General features: G+C 48.5%; 1 protein-coding gene across 2 annotated transcripts in view; it reads right to left on the bottom strand.

Moving 5' to 3' along the window:
• Nucleotides 1-21282, bottom strand: part of Myrip (myosin VIIA and Rab interacting protein) — a 169351-nt gene that overhangs the window by 118971 nt on the left and 29098 nt on the right. Inside the window, exon 2 of one of the 2 annotated variants that reach the window (XM_021172036.3) lies at nucleotides 18682-18824. In XM_021172036.3, the coding sequence (XP_021027695.1) occupies nucleotides 18682-18791 (110 nt within the window). In that variant the 5' untranslated portion in view covers nucleotides 18792-18824. Of the gene's footprint in view, nucleotides 1-13541; nucleotides 13663-18681; nucleotides 18825-21282 lie in introns of those variants that run through there. The other variant, XM_029482017.2, reaches the window with a different exon arrangement.

The raw sequence follows: 21282 nt of genomic DNA, 5'->3' as shown, positions 1-21282 counted from the left end.
AAGACTATTTTTATTATTGGGCTTGGAAATGAATGGACTTCAAAACATTCTTGATTTTAGACTTTAACCAACTTTTGGAAATTCTCAAAACTCCTCAGCTGCCGCTCTCTGGGTCTTTCTTCCCCTGCTAGCACCAGGCATTCCCTCTTACTCAGCTCCTTCACACACACTTTTCATTTCTTTCATGGATGGCCAGGGCTATATAGTGAGACACTGTCTGGAAAAAAAAATATATATATATATACATCTTACCATGTACCAGTACTTACAGTGTGAGAGCCTGTCTCAAAGCAAAAGCAAAGTAAAAAGTAATTTCTTTGTTCTCCTTGCTGTTTCTTTAGTTATTTACAAGTAATATGCAGCCTTTCAATTTTTTTTAGTAATAGTTGTATTTTCAAACCACTTAGTCCCATTTATTACCATAAAGAATATGACAGCATCGAAGTTCTACCTGACAATTTCCACTTCTCTCCTCTCCTACCAGACAGAAGGGTCACAGCCCTTCTATCCAGGAGACTGGCACTTTTTATACTCTTGGGAATTCATTTTGACATATTAAATTGCACAATCATAAGAACAACTACTTACAATTTTGACAAACTTTAAAGGTTTCGTTACTCATAATTTACACCCTGGTTCATTTCCCTTTAACCCAAGGTTCTTTTTTAATTAACCTTTTAGTTGGCTTGATGACAGACTGCCTATTATTTTAGAGGCACTTGGGCACTAAGGAAGGTACAAGGTTTGGACAGAGCTGGAGTCTGTTGAGCCAAAGAGATTACCTTAGATAACCAAATAAACCCCAAAGCAGCCATGCCTCCAGCCACGCTGCCTCCAGCTATGCTGCCCTTCTCTCTTCTGAGCCTCCAAGGAGACTCTCTCAAGGTGCGCACCAGCTGTGATCCTACAGTGAGGAGACTGTGAACCCACCACAGAAGCCAAGGGGTTAACAGAAAACAGCCATGGAGTCTCCGTCCATGTGTTTATAGTTCAGTGTCAGACAAAAAACCTAAACATGAGCGTTCCTCAATGCCCTGCTTAGAAAGAAGAGTGGGGCCCCCACCACACCCCTCCAGGCATCTGTACAGCAGGTGCATTATAGTAAAGTATTTGACAAGTCTGAGCATTGACCCGATAACATCACACACAAGAGATGAGCGCTTTGGGCTTTCTTTTCTAAATGTCTTGAGTATGTATTCAAGTGATATGTTTCAAAATTTAGACAGCATAAAAAGTTTTCAGTAAAAAGTCTCCCTATTAATTCTATTCTACTGTCTAGTGTGCATTCATGAGTGTGCATGCGTGCCTCTGTGTGTGTGAATATGTGTGTGTGTCCGTGTGCTACAGCCTGCATGTGTAAATAGAGGACAATCTTTGGAAGTCAGTCCTCTCCTTCCACCATGCAGGTCCCAGGGGATGGCCGCAGGTCACCATGCTTGGCAGGCAGCAAACACTCTCACCTGATGAACCATTTCTCTGTCCATCCCTAATTCCCTTCCAGATAGGCAGAGATAATTGTCACAGAAACAGACTCCTTTATCCGTTTATCCCCCCTGGTGGCCCATCCCGTTCCCTTTCTGGCTGTTCCTACCTCTTTCTGTATTTCTGTCACTTTTAAATGGACTTGCATCATAGCTCTGTGCCCAACCAATAAGCAGCAATTGCCCCCCCAGGGAGGAAACAGTGATTTTTGGTATATTCCTACCCTACTATTATTATAGCATGGTGTTTGTGTGTCCATGCATGCTTGCATTCCTCTGTGTGTGTGTACGCAAATGTGAGTGGAGGTCTGGGTGTACTCCTTGATCACTCTCCACCTTATTATTTGAGACAGGGTCACTCACTGAACTCAGAGATCATTCATTCAGCTAGACTGACTGATGAATTTTAAGGAGCCGCATGTCCTCTGCCTCGCTCCCCAGCACTGGGGTCACACACACACACCACCACCACACCTATTTTTTTTAAATATGGCTCCTAGAGATTGTACTCAGGTCCTCTTGCTTACACAGCACGCACTTTGTGTGCCATGCTACCATCCTCCACCCCATGTGATTTTTAGCCACTACAAAGCACACTTTGTGACACATTCAAGTTCCTGACTTTAGTTTCTGATTTCTCAGGTCCTTCGCTGTTGTGTGGTGCACACACAGTAGGCTGTCAGATGGACTCTGCTTTGCGTCCCAAACTGCCATGATCCCTCACACCACATGGATACCGGAAAGGATACACGTGGCCACACAGCTTCTGCACCTACCATCTACCGGAACCATCCGGGTCAGAAGTCCATTTAGCTTTAGCGTCTACACAGCCACATGCAGAGGCAGACAGCTGCTGAACACTCTGCCCCAGGGCTCTCTATCTAATGAGAATTGACTTGAAAAAGCTCTAGGGGAACCTCCCTTTTTTGCTAATAAAAGAAATCCCACCAGCGAACAGCTTTTTGATGATGAAGAGTCATCAGAAACATTCATTAAGTGGTAATTCTAGGGGGTTGTGCAGGTGTCATGGGACAGTGATCTTCGAGATGAGGCAGATAACACATGTGGGATGCAGCCAATAAAACGTGAACATCCGGCAGAAGTGCCACCACATGCAGTCACGACTCCCAGCCTACCCTAGGTCAGCCGCACCCGCTCACAGCTGTCCCAAAGTGAGGGCATGTTTGTCCCCGTCACCCCCAAGGACAGCTGTGTTAAACAGCAGTGAGACGTCTCCTGTTTGCTTTTCTCCATTGGATGAGACCACTATAAAACTTTATTGTGGTCAAACAGAAGGGCAAGGCTTGGGAAAAACCCAGACCAGGCAGTCAGGAGACAGCTCAGTCTATAAAGAGCTTGCTACCTGAAGACCAGAATTCAAATTGTCAACAACCACATATAAAAGGCCAGTGTGGGAGCGTATTCCTGTGGTGTGAGGAGGTGCAGACACAGGTGGGTCCCTGGAACTTCTGGCCAGTTGGCCCAGTCAAATCACAAAGCTCTTGGAAGGTAAGATCCTGTACGTATGTATGTATGTATGTATGCATGTATGTATGTATGGTGGATGGGCTGGAGAGATAGCTCAGAGGAGAAAGTGTTAGCTGGATAAATATGAGGACCCGAATTCAGATCCCCCAAACCCCCATAAGTGCCAGGGAATCGACCTCTAATTCCAGCCGCTTCCTGAGGCTGCTGGGAAGGTCAGTGGGTGGGTGCTTCCTGCCGCCTGTGCCTAACACACAATCAGAAGGAAGGAAATTCCCGTGGTAAGGCTGTAAGGTTGTTATTCTGACCTGCGATTAACACCCACTTTCCATCCTGAATGCATGGAGAGGCACCAAGTCCACACAGGCCGCTGACCCTATTATGGTTTACACGGGACTCAGCTCTATCTATTTGCTTAATCAATAATAAACAGATCATGCTGGGCAGACAGCATTGGTATAAAGAACTCAACCCAGGGTGTGTTCACTTGGACTCTGTCCACGCAGCTTTGTGATTTCAAGTTCCTGACAGACCAAATGTGAAATGCTCCCTCGAGCTCGAAGGCCGGGAAGTTGCCAGGGCCCTCAGCCACCAACTGGGTGGGGCCACCATGATGCTGGAAGGCTTTATTGCATGCATTTGATGCTGGTTATTCTAATGTAGGCTTGACCTTTATACAGAAAATATTGAGAAGGGTGGCAGCTTCTCATGGTATGTGAGGGTGTTTGTGGCAGTATTATAAAAAACCAAGTCCACTAGTTTTCATAAGCAAGCCCACCATGTGCACCTGCACACAGACACACAGACACACACACACACACACAATACACAGTGTAATGTTTTTTACTTCTTTAGTATCCTATTTATCTTACAAAGGGGAGGGTTAATAAAATTAGGATCGAATGATAGAAAGCAGTTATACATGTGCATACATGCATATATTCTTTATGCGCCCCCCCCCCCACTACTCATGGGCAGAGCTCTCTCTCTCTCTCTCACACACACACACTACTCATGAACAGAGATCACACACACACACTAATCACACAGAGGTCACATATACACACTTCATGCACACACACACACACACTACTTGTACACAAAAGTTACACATAACACACTTCAAGCATACGCACTAATCACTCAGAGGTGGCCATTATTTAGTAGTCTGTTGTTAATTACTTTCTATTTTTTCCTTTCTTTCTCCCTCCATCCATTTTCCCCCCATACCCTGTGCCTGCTCAGCAGACCCAGTAGCTCTGAGCCCTATCTGTTTGCTCTCCCAGTCCCTTTATCTGTGTTTTCACTTTCTTCCTTCTGAGATAGGGTCTTGCTCCTCCTCAGATTGGTTTTGAAGTGTGTAGCCCCCACAGGCTCCTCCTGCCTCAGCTCCCAGGTAGCTGGGGGAACAGGCCAGTGCCACCAGGCTGAGCTTATGTTTTCTTATTTCTCTGATGCTCTCAGGGCCTGGCCATCCTGGAGCTTTCCCAGCTCCACCGGCTCTCTTCTTTCATTGGCTCGTGCAAGAAAAGCAAGAAGAAAGAAAGGCCACATTGTTTGTCACTGGACCAATTCCAGTTCTGCTGCTGCCAGGCCTCAAAGGTGCAAGTACCATGTGACTCTGGTCACAGAGACAGCCCAGTCACAGACACAGGGCAGACAGCACTGTATCCTTTCCCTGACCAGATGGACCCAACTCAGAGAATCTGGAGAGTCCTGGCCTAGAGAAGACATCTTGGGATTGTTCACACCTGTTCCTTGTCAAAGCAGTAGAGGGTGTGAGACGGGAAAGGAGCAGACTTGGCATAACAGAACACATACTACCTTAGTGAAGACAAGGTACCAGCAACCCCCAGCTTACAAGGAAATGAGATGATTTCTCTGTGAGAAGCAACACCTTACTGTTGTCCTGGACACAAGCAACTTGTCCCTGTATATACTCGAGTCATCTGGGTCTCAGAAAGCTTTAGTCAGACTTCCGTCCAGTAGGAGACAGCCAGACTCATATACCTGACCTTGAATAGCTCCAACCACAAAAGTAACCTTCCAGACAATGCACTAGAACACAACCATGGTCCAACACAGTCCATCACGCCAAGCAAACACCAAAGAATAGGTGAGAACAAAGACAGGACTACTCTGTCATAACCTTTGGGCAAATTGTTCATTGATTCCTTAAGCCAAGCGTCTGTCATGCTCTTCATGGTCAAAGCCAACAATGAAAAGGTGATGTGAACTGACAGAGCAAACTTCAAGGTTCTCTTGACATGCTAGCCTTTGGCCCTGAATGAGGCATGAGTGCCATGCTGGCTTCTCAGACAGTTGGCTCTGACGTGGAGATGGAGGCCCTTGCCTACAGAAAGGCAGGAAACACGTCAAGTCTGATCTCTCACAGGTCCTTCCAACCCTGACATCCAAGTGGCCAGAAGTGCTAAGGAGTTCCCATGGCTGGAGGTTGGCAGTCAAGGCCATGCAGGCCTGAGCTTAGTAGCCATGAAGGGCCAAGCAGGGTGACTTTGGGTCTGATCTTTCTCTGCATTCAGCGTTTGTGATGTGGGCCTAGTGATGCCCACCTTGCTGCACCCCACCCGGTGAACATCAGCTAAGGTGCAGCAGCAGAGTGGTCTCAGGGATGACACCTTGAACTTGGCTCTGGTAGAAATCAGGAAGGTGTGAGAGAGGGGCTTAGGGCCTAAGAAGAGTCACTGGTGAGGAGGAAGGGAGGCTGTGGGCCCCAGGCTCAGAGACCAGATACGGGCACTCTGCTACCTGCTGGCCCCATGCCGTCTTCTGGAGTCTCAGCTCACTACACTCAACTGTACACACAGCACTGGCCAGTAGGAACATACCCAAGCAGGGACCATCAGTTAGGAGCTGGCAGCCTTCCCTACCATCTCTTACTTGGGGCCACCAGGTTATAAGCACACACTTAGATAGGCCATGGGTTCAGCCTTCAGGAGTCCCCTCCCCGACTACCAGCCATACTGCCCAGATACTAACCCTTTGGGATCAGAAAGAAATCAGGATTCATGGGAATTTGGAAAAAATTAATCCTTCCACTTTTCCCCTCCCTCCCTCCCTTCTCTCCTTCCACAGGTTCTGTAGCCCAGGATAGACCTTGAACTTCTCATCTTCCTGCTTCTACTTACTGAACATCGATATTATAGGCATGTCCCACCACGGCTCACTGATACAGTGCTGAGGCTCAAACCCAGGACTTGGGGCATGCTAAGAAAGTGCTCTACCAACTGAGCTACATCTTCAGCACCCATTGTAACCAACTCCCTGCCTTTCATTAATGATTATATCAAAAAATGCATTCAACCAAGGACATATTCGGTTACTGGGACTAAAAAGAATGTAGACTCATAGCAGCATTTGACCCCTGGAACATGCTGACTTATATACAGTTTTTGATGGCATCAGCACAGTGTAGTATTCAAATCTCTTTGCAAAACTAATAGCACTACACAGACTCCAGCACTGCTGTGGACAGTTTAAGAATTTGGTCTTCCTAAATGTTTTGTGTCAGTCAGAACATCAGTCGTGAGATTTGCATGGAGTATATTTTGTCCATAAACTTCTAATATTTATTCTCTTCATACCCTGACACTCACCAGCAGCTGAGACATAGCCAAATTTTAGTTTCAGCCACAGTGACCATGCCTCTCTCAAGCACCTGTGTCCAGGTCCCCAGGAACACTGGCCTTCACCTTCAACCCGCCACTGTGGTCCACGTCTCCATCTGGCCTTTGCTGACGAGTAGGTGGTGAATTCTTTCAAATCAGTAACATCTCTACACTTGCTGAGAAGCAGTTCTTCACTTGGAAAGTTTATAATACTTTTTCTCTCTTTTACTGACTTCTCTTGGGTTTGGGACCTTGGGGTGGTATGCTCATTTCCAAAGGAATTCTGGGAAGGATTTGCATCTCAGTCCAGCCTCTAGCACCTCTGCTGAGTTCTACACAGCCCTTTCTCTAACTGGTTTTGGTATTCCTTGAAGTAACAGGGCTCCCCCTGCCCCACCTACACACACTTATACACCCACACACACACACCCATACCCATGCAGCCCATGCACTTGCACACACACACACACACACACACACATACCCATGCAGCCCATGCACTTGCACACACACACACACACACACCCATACCCATGCAGCCCATGCACTTGCACACACACACACACACCCACACACACACATATATACCCATGCAGCCCATGCACTTGCACACACACACACACACACACCCATACTCATGCAGCCCATGCACTTGCACACACACACACACACACACACACACCCATACCCATGCAGCCCATGCACTTGCACACACACACACACACCCACACACACACATATATACCCATGCAGCCCATGCACTTGCACACACACACACACACACACACCCATACTCATGCAGCCCATGCACTTGCACACACACACACACACCCACACACACACCCATACCCATGCAGCCCATGCACTTGCACACACACACACACACACACACACACACCCATACCCATGCAGCCCATGCACTTGCACACACACACACACACACACACCCATACCCATGCAGCCCATGCACTTGCACACACACACACACACACACACACACACACACATACCCATGCAGCCCATGCACTTGCACACCCCCACACACACCCCCACACACACACACATACCCATGCAGCCCATGCACTTGCACACACACACACACACACACACACCCATACCCATGCAGCCCATGCACTTGCACACACACACACACACACACACCCACACACACACCCATACCCACGCAGCCCATGCACTTGCACACACACACACACACACACACACACACAAACACCCATACCCATGCAGCCCATGCACTTGCACACACACACACACACACACTCCCACCCCTGCCTTACTGAGAGGAGATTTTATTCTGCACATTCAACTATTCGCTGACACCTGACTGACTGTGCTTTGCAGCCTGGTCTGCCTCATGTCCCAGTGTTTCCATGACCTGGCCAATGGTGATGGCAGACTCCAACTGTCAACACCACATGATCTAGATTCATTTATGAGGAGAGTCTCAGTGAGACTAGACTAGATTAGTGTCTAGATTATGGCCTGGAGGCCTGTCTGTGGGGTGCTGCCTCAGTTGTATTGATCGTAGATGAAGAGCACCCCAAAAGTGGGTAGCACCATTCCTGAGCGAGGGCCCAGGCTGTGTGATGGAGGTTAGCTAAACACTGGCGGGTGTACATTCATTTCTCTCTGCTGCTCACTGCGCTGTGACGGGCCATCTGCTTCAGGTTCCTGCCTTGACTTCCCCTCAACAATGGACTGAAGCCTGGAATTATAAGAATGGTAGACCCTAATATGTATCTGTGTGTGTTTCCACGAGTGTGTGTGTGTGTGCACACACACACACATACACACAGGAACATGTATGCATAGAAAGAAAGAGAGAGAAGGAAGGAAGGGGGGAGAGGAAGAGAGGGAGGGAGGGAGGGCAGGGCAGGGCAGGCAGGCCAGGACATTAACTCTGGCCTCAGGCACTGAGACACAGCGGGGCAGCTGCTGGTCCCATGTCAGGGGTCCACATCTGGGAACTGGGATGCCCACAGGAATAAAGGAGACTTCTGGGTAACAGCTTCCTGAAAGAGCAGAGAAATAGCCTGTGTTGTGGCTGAAGAAAGTTGTATTTACAAATGGCTCTAGGGAAGCCTCTCTCTGCTGTCCCTTGGAAGCCAGTTCAGTACACACGCTATGCCAAAGAAAAGCTGGCCAGAAGGCTGGGTGCTAAAGGTCAGATCTAGAATGAGAACCACAAAAGCTCTATCAGGGCTCAGCAGCTGAGCCGCTGACATTTGCAGTGAGAAAGTAAACAAAGCCCAGGACTCAGACCCAAGAGCAGGCTGTTAGGAAAGCACTCCTAATGGCTGCAGGAGGAATTAAAAGCAGGGCTATGCCTCTGTTCAATGCTCGGGGCTCCTTTTTGTGTACATAAAAACACTCCTCCAAACCAGTAAACACACCCCAGAGGAAGATGTGTATTAGTGATGTGGCATAAAATATGAATGAGGCTGGCCAAAAGCCATGTGCTGACCTGGAGGTATGGTGTGGCTTAGTGGTAAGGCACTTGCCTAGCATGCAAATGGCCCTGGGTTCTAATCCCGCCTCAACAAAGAAAAGAGCCCTGTGTCAGTTCAAAAGTAAGCTCCGCCTCTGACATCAGAGGTACACGGAAGGCTTCCTTCTGTCAGCTCCCTTGTGATGCGCACATGACACATTTTCCTTTTAAAACATGTTACAGTCAAGACCTTGATTGACTCCTACAGTTGAGACCTCTCTCTCCTCACAGGTGACTCAACAATTAGGCTAGACTTACAGGTGCATCTAAAGAAGGATGGAGCGCTCTGGGGCCGGGGCCAGGGTCGGGGGCCGGGCCCGGGGCTCAGTTGCTTCAGTGCTTGCTTAGCTTGTACTGAGCCCTGGCTTTCACACTTCTACCCCACTCCGAACTGCATAAACTGGGTGTGGTGTTTGTTACATCCCTGTAACCCTAGCAATCAAAATATAGAAATTCCAAGTCACCCATCATCCTCAGCTAGAGAGCAGATTCAAAGTCAGTAGGGCACACAAGATCATGTCCTAAAAGGAAAGGCAGGCATGAGAGGGCTCCGTGGGGGAAAACACTTGCTGTCAAGATTGACAACCCAAATTTGATCCCAGAAGCCATAGGACAGGAGGAGAATCAGTTCAGTGAGCTGTCCTCTGACCTCCAGATGTTTAATGCAGCACATGTGAGTGCACACAGACACATACACACGCATACACACACCACAAAACACACCAAATGAAAATAAATATAATTTTTAAAAAGAACTCGCTCTACCCCAATTAAGAAAGAAAGCTTGCTTTTTGATTTTACAAGTCTTTAATCGCTAAGCCAGGCATCCAGGGCCGGACTAGCTAATCAAAGTATCAGGAAAACTCTACGTTTAAAACCGTTTAAACCGCCTGGGTGTCCACGTTACACAGAGGTGGCATTATCATAGGAAGGCACTTTATTTGAAATGCTACTTAGGGACGTTTCGAGGTGCGATCGATATAAAAACCACCGGGACAGTCTGCACTCCGTCGTCACGCTTGATCCTTGCAGCCTTGTGCATATTTTCTAGCTTACATTTGCTTTTGGCCTTGAAGCACTTGAGATGTGGATGGCACGCATAGTCAAAGGCTACCGTGTCCTCCACCACGTGTGGCTGCAAACCCCGTAACTCCCCTATCTCTGAGCACACAGCAGGCATTAGCAGCAGTGTGGGCTTCAGGATGGTTCTAGCTTCAGTCCTTCGGATCCAGGGTCCTGGGCATTCCTGCTTTCCACACCAGGACAGTGGGTACCATCCTCCCGTCACAGTGACTCAGGTAGGTTTGAAACCACCTCTCACTGTGTGAGCCTGAGAATGTTTTGGAGCCTCGGTTTCTCCAATTTATGAACAAACAAGAATGAGGGTTCCCCGGGGTTGTTGGGGGAAAGTGGGGCTCTCGAAGCATCATCCTCTATCAGCCGCCATTAGAACAGTAAAGGGAGAATCACCACGAAGGAGCTTCCCTCCTGCCCGGCTGCCAGTGCTGATTTGGTGTTGGAGATACACAGCACCTTTTTGTCTTTATCACTTACCCAGGATGCTCCCTGCTGCCTGACTAGCATCTTAATTGCCTGGAAATTCCTGAGGCTCCCGTGAAAGGGCCCTCTGCTCCAGTATGTCTGTCTAGCCCTCTCCTTAGCTGGGCTCTGGAAAAGGTGGGGACTCTCTCACATGGCTATAGTTCGCAAGTATGCCTGCAGGGCTCTGCTTAGCCTCTGGAATCTTCCTCAAGAGGGAAGGCCCTTACTTCATTTACTAGTCCCATTCTCCTGTCCTGTGGCTTGCTTCCCACTTCCCCAGGAGACTCCTGACATTCAAAGCAGGGCTCTGAAGCAAATGAATGAATACCCCAGCAGCTTTGCTGTAAGACGTTTGGCCTTTCCATTATTAATGGAATGCCAGCAATAAAGAGGAGATCTGAGAACCCAAATCTCCCGAGGCCCTTCTGGCTGTGAGACTCTTTCCACTCCACCCCCTTCCCACTCCCCGAGGTCTCCTGCCTTCTCCAAGGCCCTGAGTTCTCCACAGGTGTCTCACTCAGCTGGCTGGGCTTTCCCCCACTGTGTGGAAACTCAAACAGAGCAGGATTGGGCCTCTCACCCCACCACAGAACTCACTGACTCTGCCCTCAGCGTTAGCATTCTGTGTGTACACATGTGTGTGCTTGTGTGTGCACATGCATGTGCTTGTGTATGTGTGTGCACATGTGCATATTTGTTAATGCCACAGTTGACACAGAATCTCAAGGACAAGGACAGCCAAGAAGGAGGTATGTGGGCAGACAGATAAACCAGAAACACATAGTTACACCAGAAACCACCAACTGGGTGCAGACAGGACCCCAGCTTCAAAAGCAGATGTAACCAGGGGGATTGGTTAGTCCATCACACCAACTGTATCATCCCAAACAACAGGCAATGAGGACGAAGGGGGCTTACTTTTAGCAACAGCAACTTTTTGAAAATTTCATTCTGCATCATAAACTTTTCATTTGTTTAAGATAGAAATGAATGGTTGAGTGGAAAGGCGCTACCTCCTTTATTAAAATGCTGTGTTCTTTCTACCTTAGAAAAAGGCAATTGAGGGGCTGGCCAGATGGCTTCGTAGAGGTAAAGGTGCTTGTTGCCAAGCCTGAGGACTGGAGTTCAATCCCTGGGAGCCACATGGTGGAATGGAAAAACCAGTTCCCTCACGTCGCCTGATGACCTCCTCATGCGTACTGACATATACACACTCGCACATGCACACCTGTGCATGCTAAGCTGATTCTATTCTATGCAATGCAACAGGTCCCCAGGTATGAGAACCTCCTCTCTGTATTAGTTTTCAAACTGTAGCTAACTAAATGCCTAACAAGAAGTAGGAGAAAAACCATTTATTTGGGCCCACGCTTTGAGGGGATAAAGCTTTCCTCTGGAGGAAGGCACAGGACCTGGAAGGTCCACGGTGGCAGGCATATGTGGCAGCTGCTAGCTCATTCCTTGTGGACCAGGAAGCAGACACAGGAGAGGAAGTGGGCCAGGTTAGCAAAGCCCACAGTCTGTCTCTCGTAACCCTCTTCCTCTAGCTGAGTCCCATCTCCTCAAGATATCACAGCCTATCAAACACTGCCAGCAGCTGGGGATTGACACGTGAGCTCACAGAGGCACTTTTACATTCAAAGCAGGGCTGACACCCCATAGCTGCTGGTGAGAAGCAAGTAGGCTCCTGGAGCTGAGCTTAGAAGCCATTCACAAAGTATGGGTGTGTGTGTGTATGTGTGTATGGATGGATGGATAGGTAGGTAGATGGATGGGTAGGTGGATGGATGAGTGGGTGGGTGGGTAGGTGGATGGATGGATGAATAGGTGGATGGGTGGGTGGTTGGGTGGGTGGATGGACAGAGATAGACACATCACCACGCTTCTGCTTTTGGCCTTCCTCTGTCCTCCCAGGCCCATTAGCCCTTCAAGGTACAAGTACACACTGTTAGTCCAACAATCACTGATAATCAATGGCCAGCAGCATTCAGTGGAAACAATTTTCCCAAGCCTAACCTGTACCCAGCACAGAACGCATGCTGGCTTGATCCTGGCTGGAGAGTATTAAGTGAGGAACTTGAAAGCCTGTGGCTCTCTCATCCATGTCTCCAAGACTCAATCTTAACACCACAGTCCTGTGAAATTAACAGTCATTTAAAGTCCACTCTGTAAACATGCCAGACACATGAGCCATAAAAGCCCTGGCTTTTGTCTGGAGACCTTCCCACGGGGTGTCTTTCTGTATACAAGAGGGCAGATAGCTAATGTTGGGGAGTCCTGACAGCAGGGACAGGGTCAGACTAGACCATACCCCTAGCTTCCTGGGCTTCCTCTGGTCTTGAGGAATGGTCTTCTTCATCTGCAAAGTCAAGGGCTGGAGCATAATAAAATGTTTGGCTGCCATCCCACTCAGAGCAGCACTGGGCCATGTCAATAGAAAGAAAGCAAGCCCCAGGTCTCGGGGCTACCTTAGTGACTCTTCTCATTGCTGGGGTAAAATGGCCCTGGCCAAGGCAACTGAAGAAAGGGTTTGTTTTGGGTCTCTGTCTGAGGGAAGCCCATCGGAAGGGAACTCATGACAGCAGAGCCTCGGGGCACATTCCATCCACAGCCAAGAAGCAGACAGCAATAAATGGTTTTGCTTAGAGGACAGGTCTTCCATCTCAGCTAACCTAATCCAGACAACCCCCCCACAAGCATGCCCCCCAACAGGCATGCCCCCCAACAGGGCATGACCCCCACGGGCATGCCCCCCAACGGACATCCCCCCCCACCACCACAGGGATGCCCCACACAGGCATGCCCCTCCCCCGACAGGCATGCCCACTGATTCTAGATCTCATCGAGTTAACAACCGAGATTAACCACTACAGAAACATAATCCAGTGAACTCACACCACGTCCCCTGCTGGTCACCAGAGTTTCTCCCTGCTCAGTGACCTAGGGAATCAGGCTCCATCTGTCCTGTAAGGTCATAGCTCAACAGAGACTTCTAGAGTCACCCCAGCAGGAAAGTGGAGAGAAGGAGGAGCTATACCACCTCTTCAGTCCTCAGCCTGGAAGAGACACAGGCCCCGCCCCTCACACTTGATTGGCCAGACCTCACTGGTCTCTGAACTGCAGAAGCAGCCAGGAGATACTGGTTGAGAGCTGCTGGATTTTGCCGCGGGGGGTGGGGGTGGGGTGGGGGGATGGACAGTTCACTGGTGATGATAATTCCATCTATGTAAATAAAGCCACCCCAGCAGAACCTCTCGGTGCTATGTGTTGGAGAAGCGAATAAAGGAAGTCTCAATGTTGAGACTGCCAGGGAAAGCCAGGTGGAGAAGTGGGGGGCTGAGGTCCAACACTAAACCAGATGTCTGACTCGGCCATGAGATCCTTACAAGCAGTAACCACGTACAAACAAGTCAAGCCACAACTGGGTGGGCCCCTGCCTCTGAGTCATACAGGAAGCTCAGACCTCAGTCGTCTGAACTCAGGACCCAGATTATAACGCACGATTATAAGAATCTTCAGTACTGGGCTGTGGACACAGGAAAGTGGTCATCAAGTTCAATCCCAGGAGCCGCATAAAAAGGCAGGCATGTAGGCACATACACACTTCAACTCCAGTGTCAGGGAGACAGAGATAGGCAGATGCCCGGAGCCCTCTGACCAGCCAGCCCTCAGACCCCAGAGAGGGTACTGTCTGTGAGCCTCAGATCCACTGATGGTCCTGTTGGTGAGACCCCAGAGAAGGGTCCTGTCTTAGAAAACAAGGCTGACGGCTCCTGAGGTGTGACACTTGGAGTGACCCATGGCTTCCATCTGCATGCTTAAGCATGTTCATGCATGCACACACACACACACACACACACACACACACACATGTGCACACATGTGTGCACACATATACCCCCACCATACATGTACACACACACACATGAATCATGTACCCTACCACACATGTGCGCACACACATGCACCTCCACCAGACATGGGCACACACACACATACACATATACACCCCCACCACACATGTGCACACACACATACATGCACCTCCACCACAGATGTACACATACACCACACATGCACCCCCATCACACCCCAAGTCATTATTATTTGGGGGTACCAAGCACTGTTCTAGGAGCCCAGTAGAGAGGAAAGCATGGGCAAACCACTCGCACCCCTAATCCCACTGCACAGTAAGGCTCTAACTGCTACCCTGCCTGAGCCCTAATAACCCAAGAACCTGTGATGTTGCTTCTTCCGGGCAGGGCATCCACCAAGACTACTGTACTGGCTAGTTTTGTGTCAACTTGACACAGCTGGAGTTATCACAAAGAAAGGAGCTTCAGGTGAGGAAATGCCTCCATGAGATCCAGCTGTAAGGCATTTTCTCAATTAGTGATCAAGGGGGAAAGGCCCCCTGTGGGTGGGACCATCTCTGGGCTGGTAATCTTGGTTCTATAAGAGAGCAGGCTGAGCAAGCCAGGGAAAGCAAGCCAATAAAGAACATCCCTCCATGGCTTCTGCATCAGCTCCTGCTTCCTGACCTGTTTGAGTTCCAGTCCTGACTTTCTTGGTGATAAACAGCTGTATGGAAGTGTAAGCTGAATAAACCCTTTCCTCCCCAGCTTGCTTCTTGGTCATGATGTTTGTGCAGGAATAGAAACCCTGACTAAGACAACTGCACTGGGCCAAAAGCAGTGTGTGGTTATCTGACACAAAGATCACACTGACTCCTCCCTCATTCCTCAGAAATCAAATTATAGAAGAAATGAAGTAGACAGGTAAGATCTCTGGCCATGGACTTAAATGTGGTTATTTTTATACTCTCTGAAGTTTCTCCAGATCTATCTGAGAGGAGGAAGGGAGGAGCTGCTTCCTGCGAGGTAGACCTCACTGCTGGAAAATGCAAGCCACTGCAGACAGAGCTGGAGATGTGGTGGCTTAATGCTAATTAATTTATTCTTCTCACTGAATCCTGTTTAGACACTCAATATATTTAGCAGAGCCTGGGCCCAGCAGTCCTTTAAGGCGCTGTCTGCTTGGTGTTCATTGTCTTAAAGGGACCAACACTAAAAGACATCATCCGGGTACTGAGCACCACACCCCTCCATTCCCAGAACCCCTCTGACTTTGGGGGTCAAAAGGTCAAGCTCAGAGGAGGAGAGTTCCCTGCGCCAATGTTTCTGGCCCCACAGCAGGCTATACAACACCCACCTGGAGTACCTCCCACCTCTGCATGGTCCCCAGGAACCCAGACTCTCCAGACAGGCTCCAAGTGTTGTCTGGCTTCTAGATGACAAGGGAAGTAACCACTTAGTGTCCTACCCTCCCTCCCAAGACTAAAATAACCACAAAGAAATACAAATAAGGATTAGAGGAAGGACTAAAGAAGCTGAAAGGGAGAGTGACCCCAAAGGAAGACTAGCAGTTTCAACTAACCCAGACTGCAGTTTCAACTAACCCAGACTGCAGTTTCAACTAACCCAGACTGCAGTTTCAACTAACCCAGACTGCAGTTTCAACTAACCCAGACTGCAGTTTCAACTAACCCAGACTGCAGTTTCAACTAACCCAGACTGCAGTTTCAACTAACCCAGACTGCAGTTTCAACTAACCCAGACTGCAGTTTCAACTAACCCAGACTGCAGTTTCAACTAACCCAGACTGCAGTTTCAACTAACCCAGACTGCAGTTTCAACTAACCCAGACTGCAGTTTCAACTAACCCAGACTGCAGTTTCAACTAACCCAGACCGCAGAGACTGGGGCACCAACCAGGAGCACACAGGGGCCCGGCTGAGGCCCAGGGCACAGATGTAGCAGAGGTCTGCCTATTCTGGCCTCACTGGGAGAAGGTACACTTACTTAATCCTTGAGAGACCTGAGGACCCAGGGAAGGGGCAGACTTGGTGGTGGTGGTGGGGGGCACCCTCAGAGGCAAGGGGGAGGAGGAACTGTGGGAGGGGGGACTGATGGGGGGCAATGACTGGATTGTAAGTAAATAAAATAATTTTTTAAAACAGAAATAAAAATAAACTAACTCATAACAGCGATGAAGAGAGAGCTATCAGCCACCTACAGAGTCCAACGAAGTTCTGGAGAAGGCAGGAGGGAGGGAAAGAGCATGCAATCACGATTGCTTAAGTGCTGCTACCTGTTGACTTCCAGACATTAAAAAGCAAGCCACAAACAACAGAGAGACTCAAAGAGGTTTACAGAGCAGCATGGGACAGCACACTGGTGTGAACTGCTCTGTGGAAAGAGTAGGGGTGTGAAGCAGAGGAAGTGCTGGGCTCGGTGTCTGGACACCGTTCTGTCAGGACTGAGAGGGAATGGTGAAGTTCATAGAACAGTTTCTATATTAAATTTGGAAAATGTCCTAGTTAGCTGTTAATTCCACACAGCCTAGACTCCTCTGAGAAGGGAGTCTCAGTAGAAAAATTGCCTAGATGGGACTGGCCTGTGAGGCTGACTGTGGGATTATCTTGATGATTAATTAATGTGGGAGGACCCAGGCCACTGTGGGCAGCACCATTTCCTAGGCAGGCATTCCTGAGCTGTATATTAAGGAAGCCGAGCACAAGTCTGAGAGTAAGCCAGCCAGCAGCTTCCTCCACAGCTTCTGTTTGTATTTCGGCCTTCCCTTGATGATGGACTGTAACCTGTCAGTTGCTTTTGGTCAAATGTACCACAGCAAGAGATGCAAACTAGAACAATGGCAAATAGAAAAATAAAGCCAAAAAACAAGAGCACAATCATGAAGAAGCTAAAGATGAAGGCTTGAGAGCCAGCCAAGTCTCCCTCGTTCAAAGCCCGGGACTGACTCAAGGGCAGGTCACTGAGATAAAAAAATGAAACGCTATGTTCAGATTTATGAAGATCACCCGGGAGAACTCAAAGTTACCTCAGCATGAAAGTCACAGCAGGAGATTTCAAGGTGACCGAAATGTGAAGGTCACACAGGAGAGCTCAAGGTAACCTCAATGTGAAGGTCATAGCAGAATTCAAGGTGACCTCTACATGAAGGTCACACAGGAGAGCCCAAGGTGACCTCTATGTAGACCCCCTAGGAGATACAGCTCTCTGTGTATCTGTGAGGCTTTCAGAGAGGTGTGATGGAGAAGGAAGGACTCAGTGCTCAGAATGAACAAAAATAAAGGGGCAGAACAGCCTGCTGAGCAGCGGTCTCATCTCCCTCTGACCTCATCTCCCTCTTACGCTTGTAAGCAGTGTGCCCTGCTGCTCCACACTCCAGTCCTCCTCACCATGATGGGCTGCAAACTAAGAGCCCAGGTAAAACCTTCTTCCTTTGAGCTACTTGCTTTGTAACCAGTCAGCACCTCTGTGTCAATTGGGGCTCACAATGACAGAACAGCCCAGAGGTCTGTGAGGGGACTGTGTACACCTCGGGCAGGAGCAGCTGGGTGACTGCTTCCCCTCCACATCTCTTCCCAGGATGTTTTCACCTCTCCTTACATTTCCACACTATATTCCTAAGACCTGATTCCCACTCCCACGACCTTCGCTTTCTGTTGGTGCTGGAGACGAAGTCATTTCCATCACAGGATAAACTGCACACCTGAGACCCAACCCCCAACCCCAAAAAGGCACAGCTGGTTGGGAGGCAGGAGAATGAATTCAGCCCAAGACTGCGGAAGGAAAGTGTTCCACTGTGAGTTTTACACCCACTAAAGGAACTGCTAAGGAATAAAATAGTATTTCCTATGACGCCATTACTTCTCTTCATTGTTTGTAAACCTCTCCCGGGCACCTTAAATGCAAGCAATACGGAGGCGAGACAAACACTAAATACCCGTGGTTCTGAGGTAATGTCTTAAGGTCCTTTGGCTCAGTACCAGACTCTAAGGTGATGCAGGTGTCATGCCTTTGGGCCAGGTACTTTCTGACACATGTCACTGGATATGGAACGCCCATCAAGAAAGGACAGGGTAGTTGTTCCATAAACCCAAGTGCAGGATTATAACACAGACAGCTGAGCCTTGCTATCCGAACGAGGTCAGGCAAAAGAGCCATCTCACCTTAGCCGGTCCTCCTCCTTTTTGCGAAGATTGAAGTCTCTCTGCACCACTTGGAGAACGTGCTCGGTCTCATCGTCGGTCAAACCGGACAGGTCCAGCTTCCTCCCCATGATCAGAGTTAAACACGGACAACTGAACTAGATCTGCGGAGTGAAAGGAGAGATCAGAGACTGAGGACAGGGTGTCGAGTTCAGTGTGGCTCAAATCCACCCTCAACCCTGACTTAAACCAAACACTGCTCTGTGGAGCAGTGTACAAAGGCAGCCTGCGCTTCTGAACTCTCACGTGCTGCTTCTAGCTGGCTCTGGCCAGATGGCAGAGACCTGCACAACCGAGCATCTGCCATTTCACGTTCTCAAGTCGTAAGTGAAGGCAAAGATATCCTATGTCAGAAGTGATGGAGCACACCTGGGACCCCAGCGCCCAGGACCTGGAGGCAAGGTCAGTAAGGGGCTCCCAGCCTGGGATACCATAGGAAGGAGGAAGCGAAGACAGAAGGAGGGAGGGAGGGAGGGAGGAAACCAAACCAGCAATAGCAGCTAATCTATTCTTTTCATCAAAATGAAGCCCATCTCCACAAAGCACTGAAAAGCAATAGTTAAGAATCCTTAATTTCTATAGTTTGACAGGTTATTTATAGGTATTCTATTTCAATACAAAATAAATTATAAAGTTTTCTTTAGAAAAATAATATCCCATGGATACTATACCCCACAAGCTCTTCTTCAGGCCTATGCTGTAAACACTAGAAATCCCAGTGATACATAAAGCTGGAGGGAGAAGCCAAGTTCTATGTTTTGTGTATAGCATGCATCTATGAGCATGTAAGATACCACAAGGGCTGGCGTGCAGCTCAGGTGTGGAGTACTTGCCTAGAGTGCACCAAGCTCTGAGTCCGATCCCCAGCACGCAGAGGTGGGTGTGTGGTTCCCACTAAAATCTCCACACTTCAGAGGTGGAGGCAGGAAGGTCAGAAGTTCAGGGTCACGGAAGTTCCTTTTTAAAAAGGTATTTCCTAGGTTTTTACCTATTTTATTCTTTTTTTCTGCTTTAGTCTCAGTTATGTAAGGAGTTCAAGGCCAGCCTAAGCTGCATGAGTGAACATAAAGCTGAACAAAAAGTAATAAACACATGTCACAATGAACTATCTGAGACATTTTAAGGATTATAATTAAGGATTTTAATAAATAATGACACTGGGATTATAATAAATAAACATTTTAAATAAGGTTTCCACTGAATGATGAACATCTACTATGGGTCATGAACTTTAGTTTTCATACATGCATATTAAACAGCTCTAATGCCCACATCATCGTATGAGCAGTAACAGATGAGGAACAAAAGGCTTGAGCTCGCTCGCCCTCTAAGGAGTGGCACCTGACGTGGCTGTCTCTCCGCCTCAGGGCCCTGGCCCTACACACTCACATCTCTAACACACAGAGGGCAATGTGGACCTCAGGCTTTACATGTGAGGGTCTGAGTCCCTTGTCCCTCTTTGTTGTGTGCAAACTAGGAAGACTGGAAGACTAGGAACAGCAGATCCTTCTGTGTGTGTGTGTGTGTGTGTGAGAGAGAGAGAGAGAGAGAGAGAGAGAGAGAGAGAGAGAGAGAGAGAGAGAGAGAGAATATGTATATCCAATGTTTGTGCAGGTCCTTCAGAAGCGAGGCGGCTATTTGTTGTGGGGCTTTTGGGTCACCTGGAACTGGAGTTGCAGATGGCTGTGAGCAGTCCAACTTGGGCACTGGAAACTGAACTCAGGTCCTCTGAAAGAGCAGCAAATGCTTTTCATCACTGAGCCATCCCTCCTGACTCCTTGGCTGTTTTTTAAAGCAACGTCTTGCTGTATAGCTCTGGTTGACATTTAACTCACTATGTAGCCCAGACCAGTCTTGAATTCACAACAATCCTCCTGCCTTATTTCTAGAATTAGTCACATACCACTACCCAATTACCTGGTTTGCTAATTCTTTTTAAGGTTACGTGTTCTTTCATTTCCAAATAATAACAATAAATGGAGAAAACAGAGTGAGTTTAGTTCTTAAGTCTCTCGTTAGGTGATTTAAAACCGCGTGACTGCGTAATATGAACTAATCTCCAGATTTCCCCACAAGTCAGGACAGGAATGCTAATAAGCATTAGCAACATCTCCCCCGCCCCGTAATGCAACGTGAAGACAAATCTCCCACCTGCTCTACCCTGAGGTGGGAAAGTCACCTCTAGACCTGTAGGTCAGGAGAAGCCAAAGCAGACAGAGTCTCGCTGGGGAGGAGCATGGTCAGCCACCACCTTCAGTACACCCACAAGCAAGAGGAGCCCTATGGCAGGCTCAGCAGAAATGTGGATGGACGTCTTCCTTTAAACACTCCATTAAAGGGCTGGAGATGACTCAGTGGGTAAGAGCACTGGATGCCCCTGCAGACCACACAGGTTCAGTTCCCAGCACCCACATGATGGCTCACAATCAAATATAACTCCACTGCTAGCAAGTCTGATGCCCTCTTCTGACCTCTGTGAGAACCTGGCACACACATCGTGCACAGACATATGTGTGGGCAAAAACACTCACAGAAAACTAGGAATAAGTCTCAGTGGGGGAA

Source organism: Mus caroli, unplaced genomic scaffold, assembly GCF_978045245.1.
Source record: "Mus caroli unplaced genomic scaffold, Mus_caroli_1 scaffold_11, whole genome shotgun sequence".
NCBI lineage: Eukaryota > Metazoa > Chordata > Mammalia > Rodentia > Muridae > Mus > Mus caroli.
The sequence above is the reverse complement of the archived record's forward strand: the minus strand, read 5'-3'. Positions and strand labels throughout refer to the sequence as shown.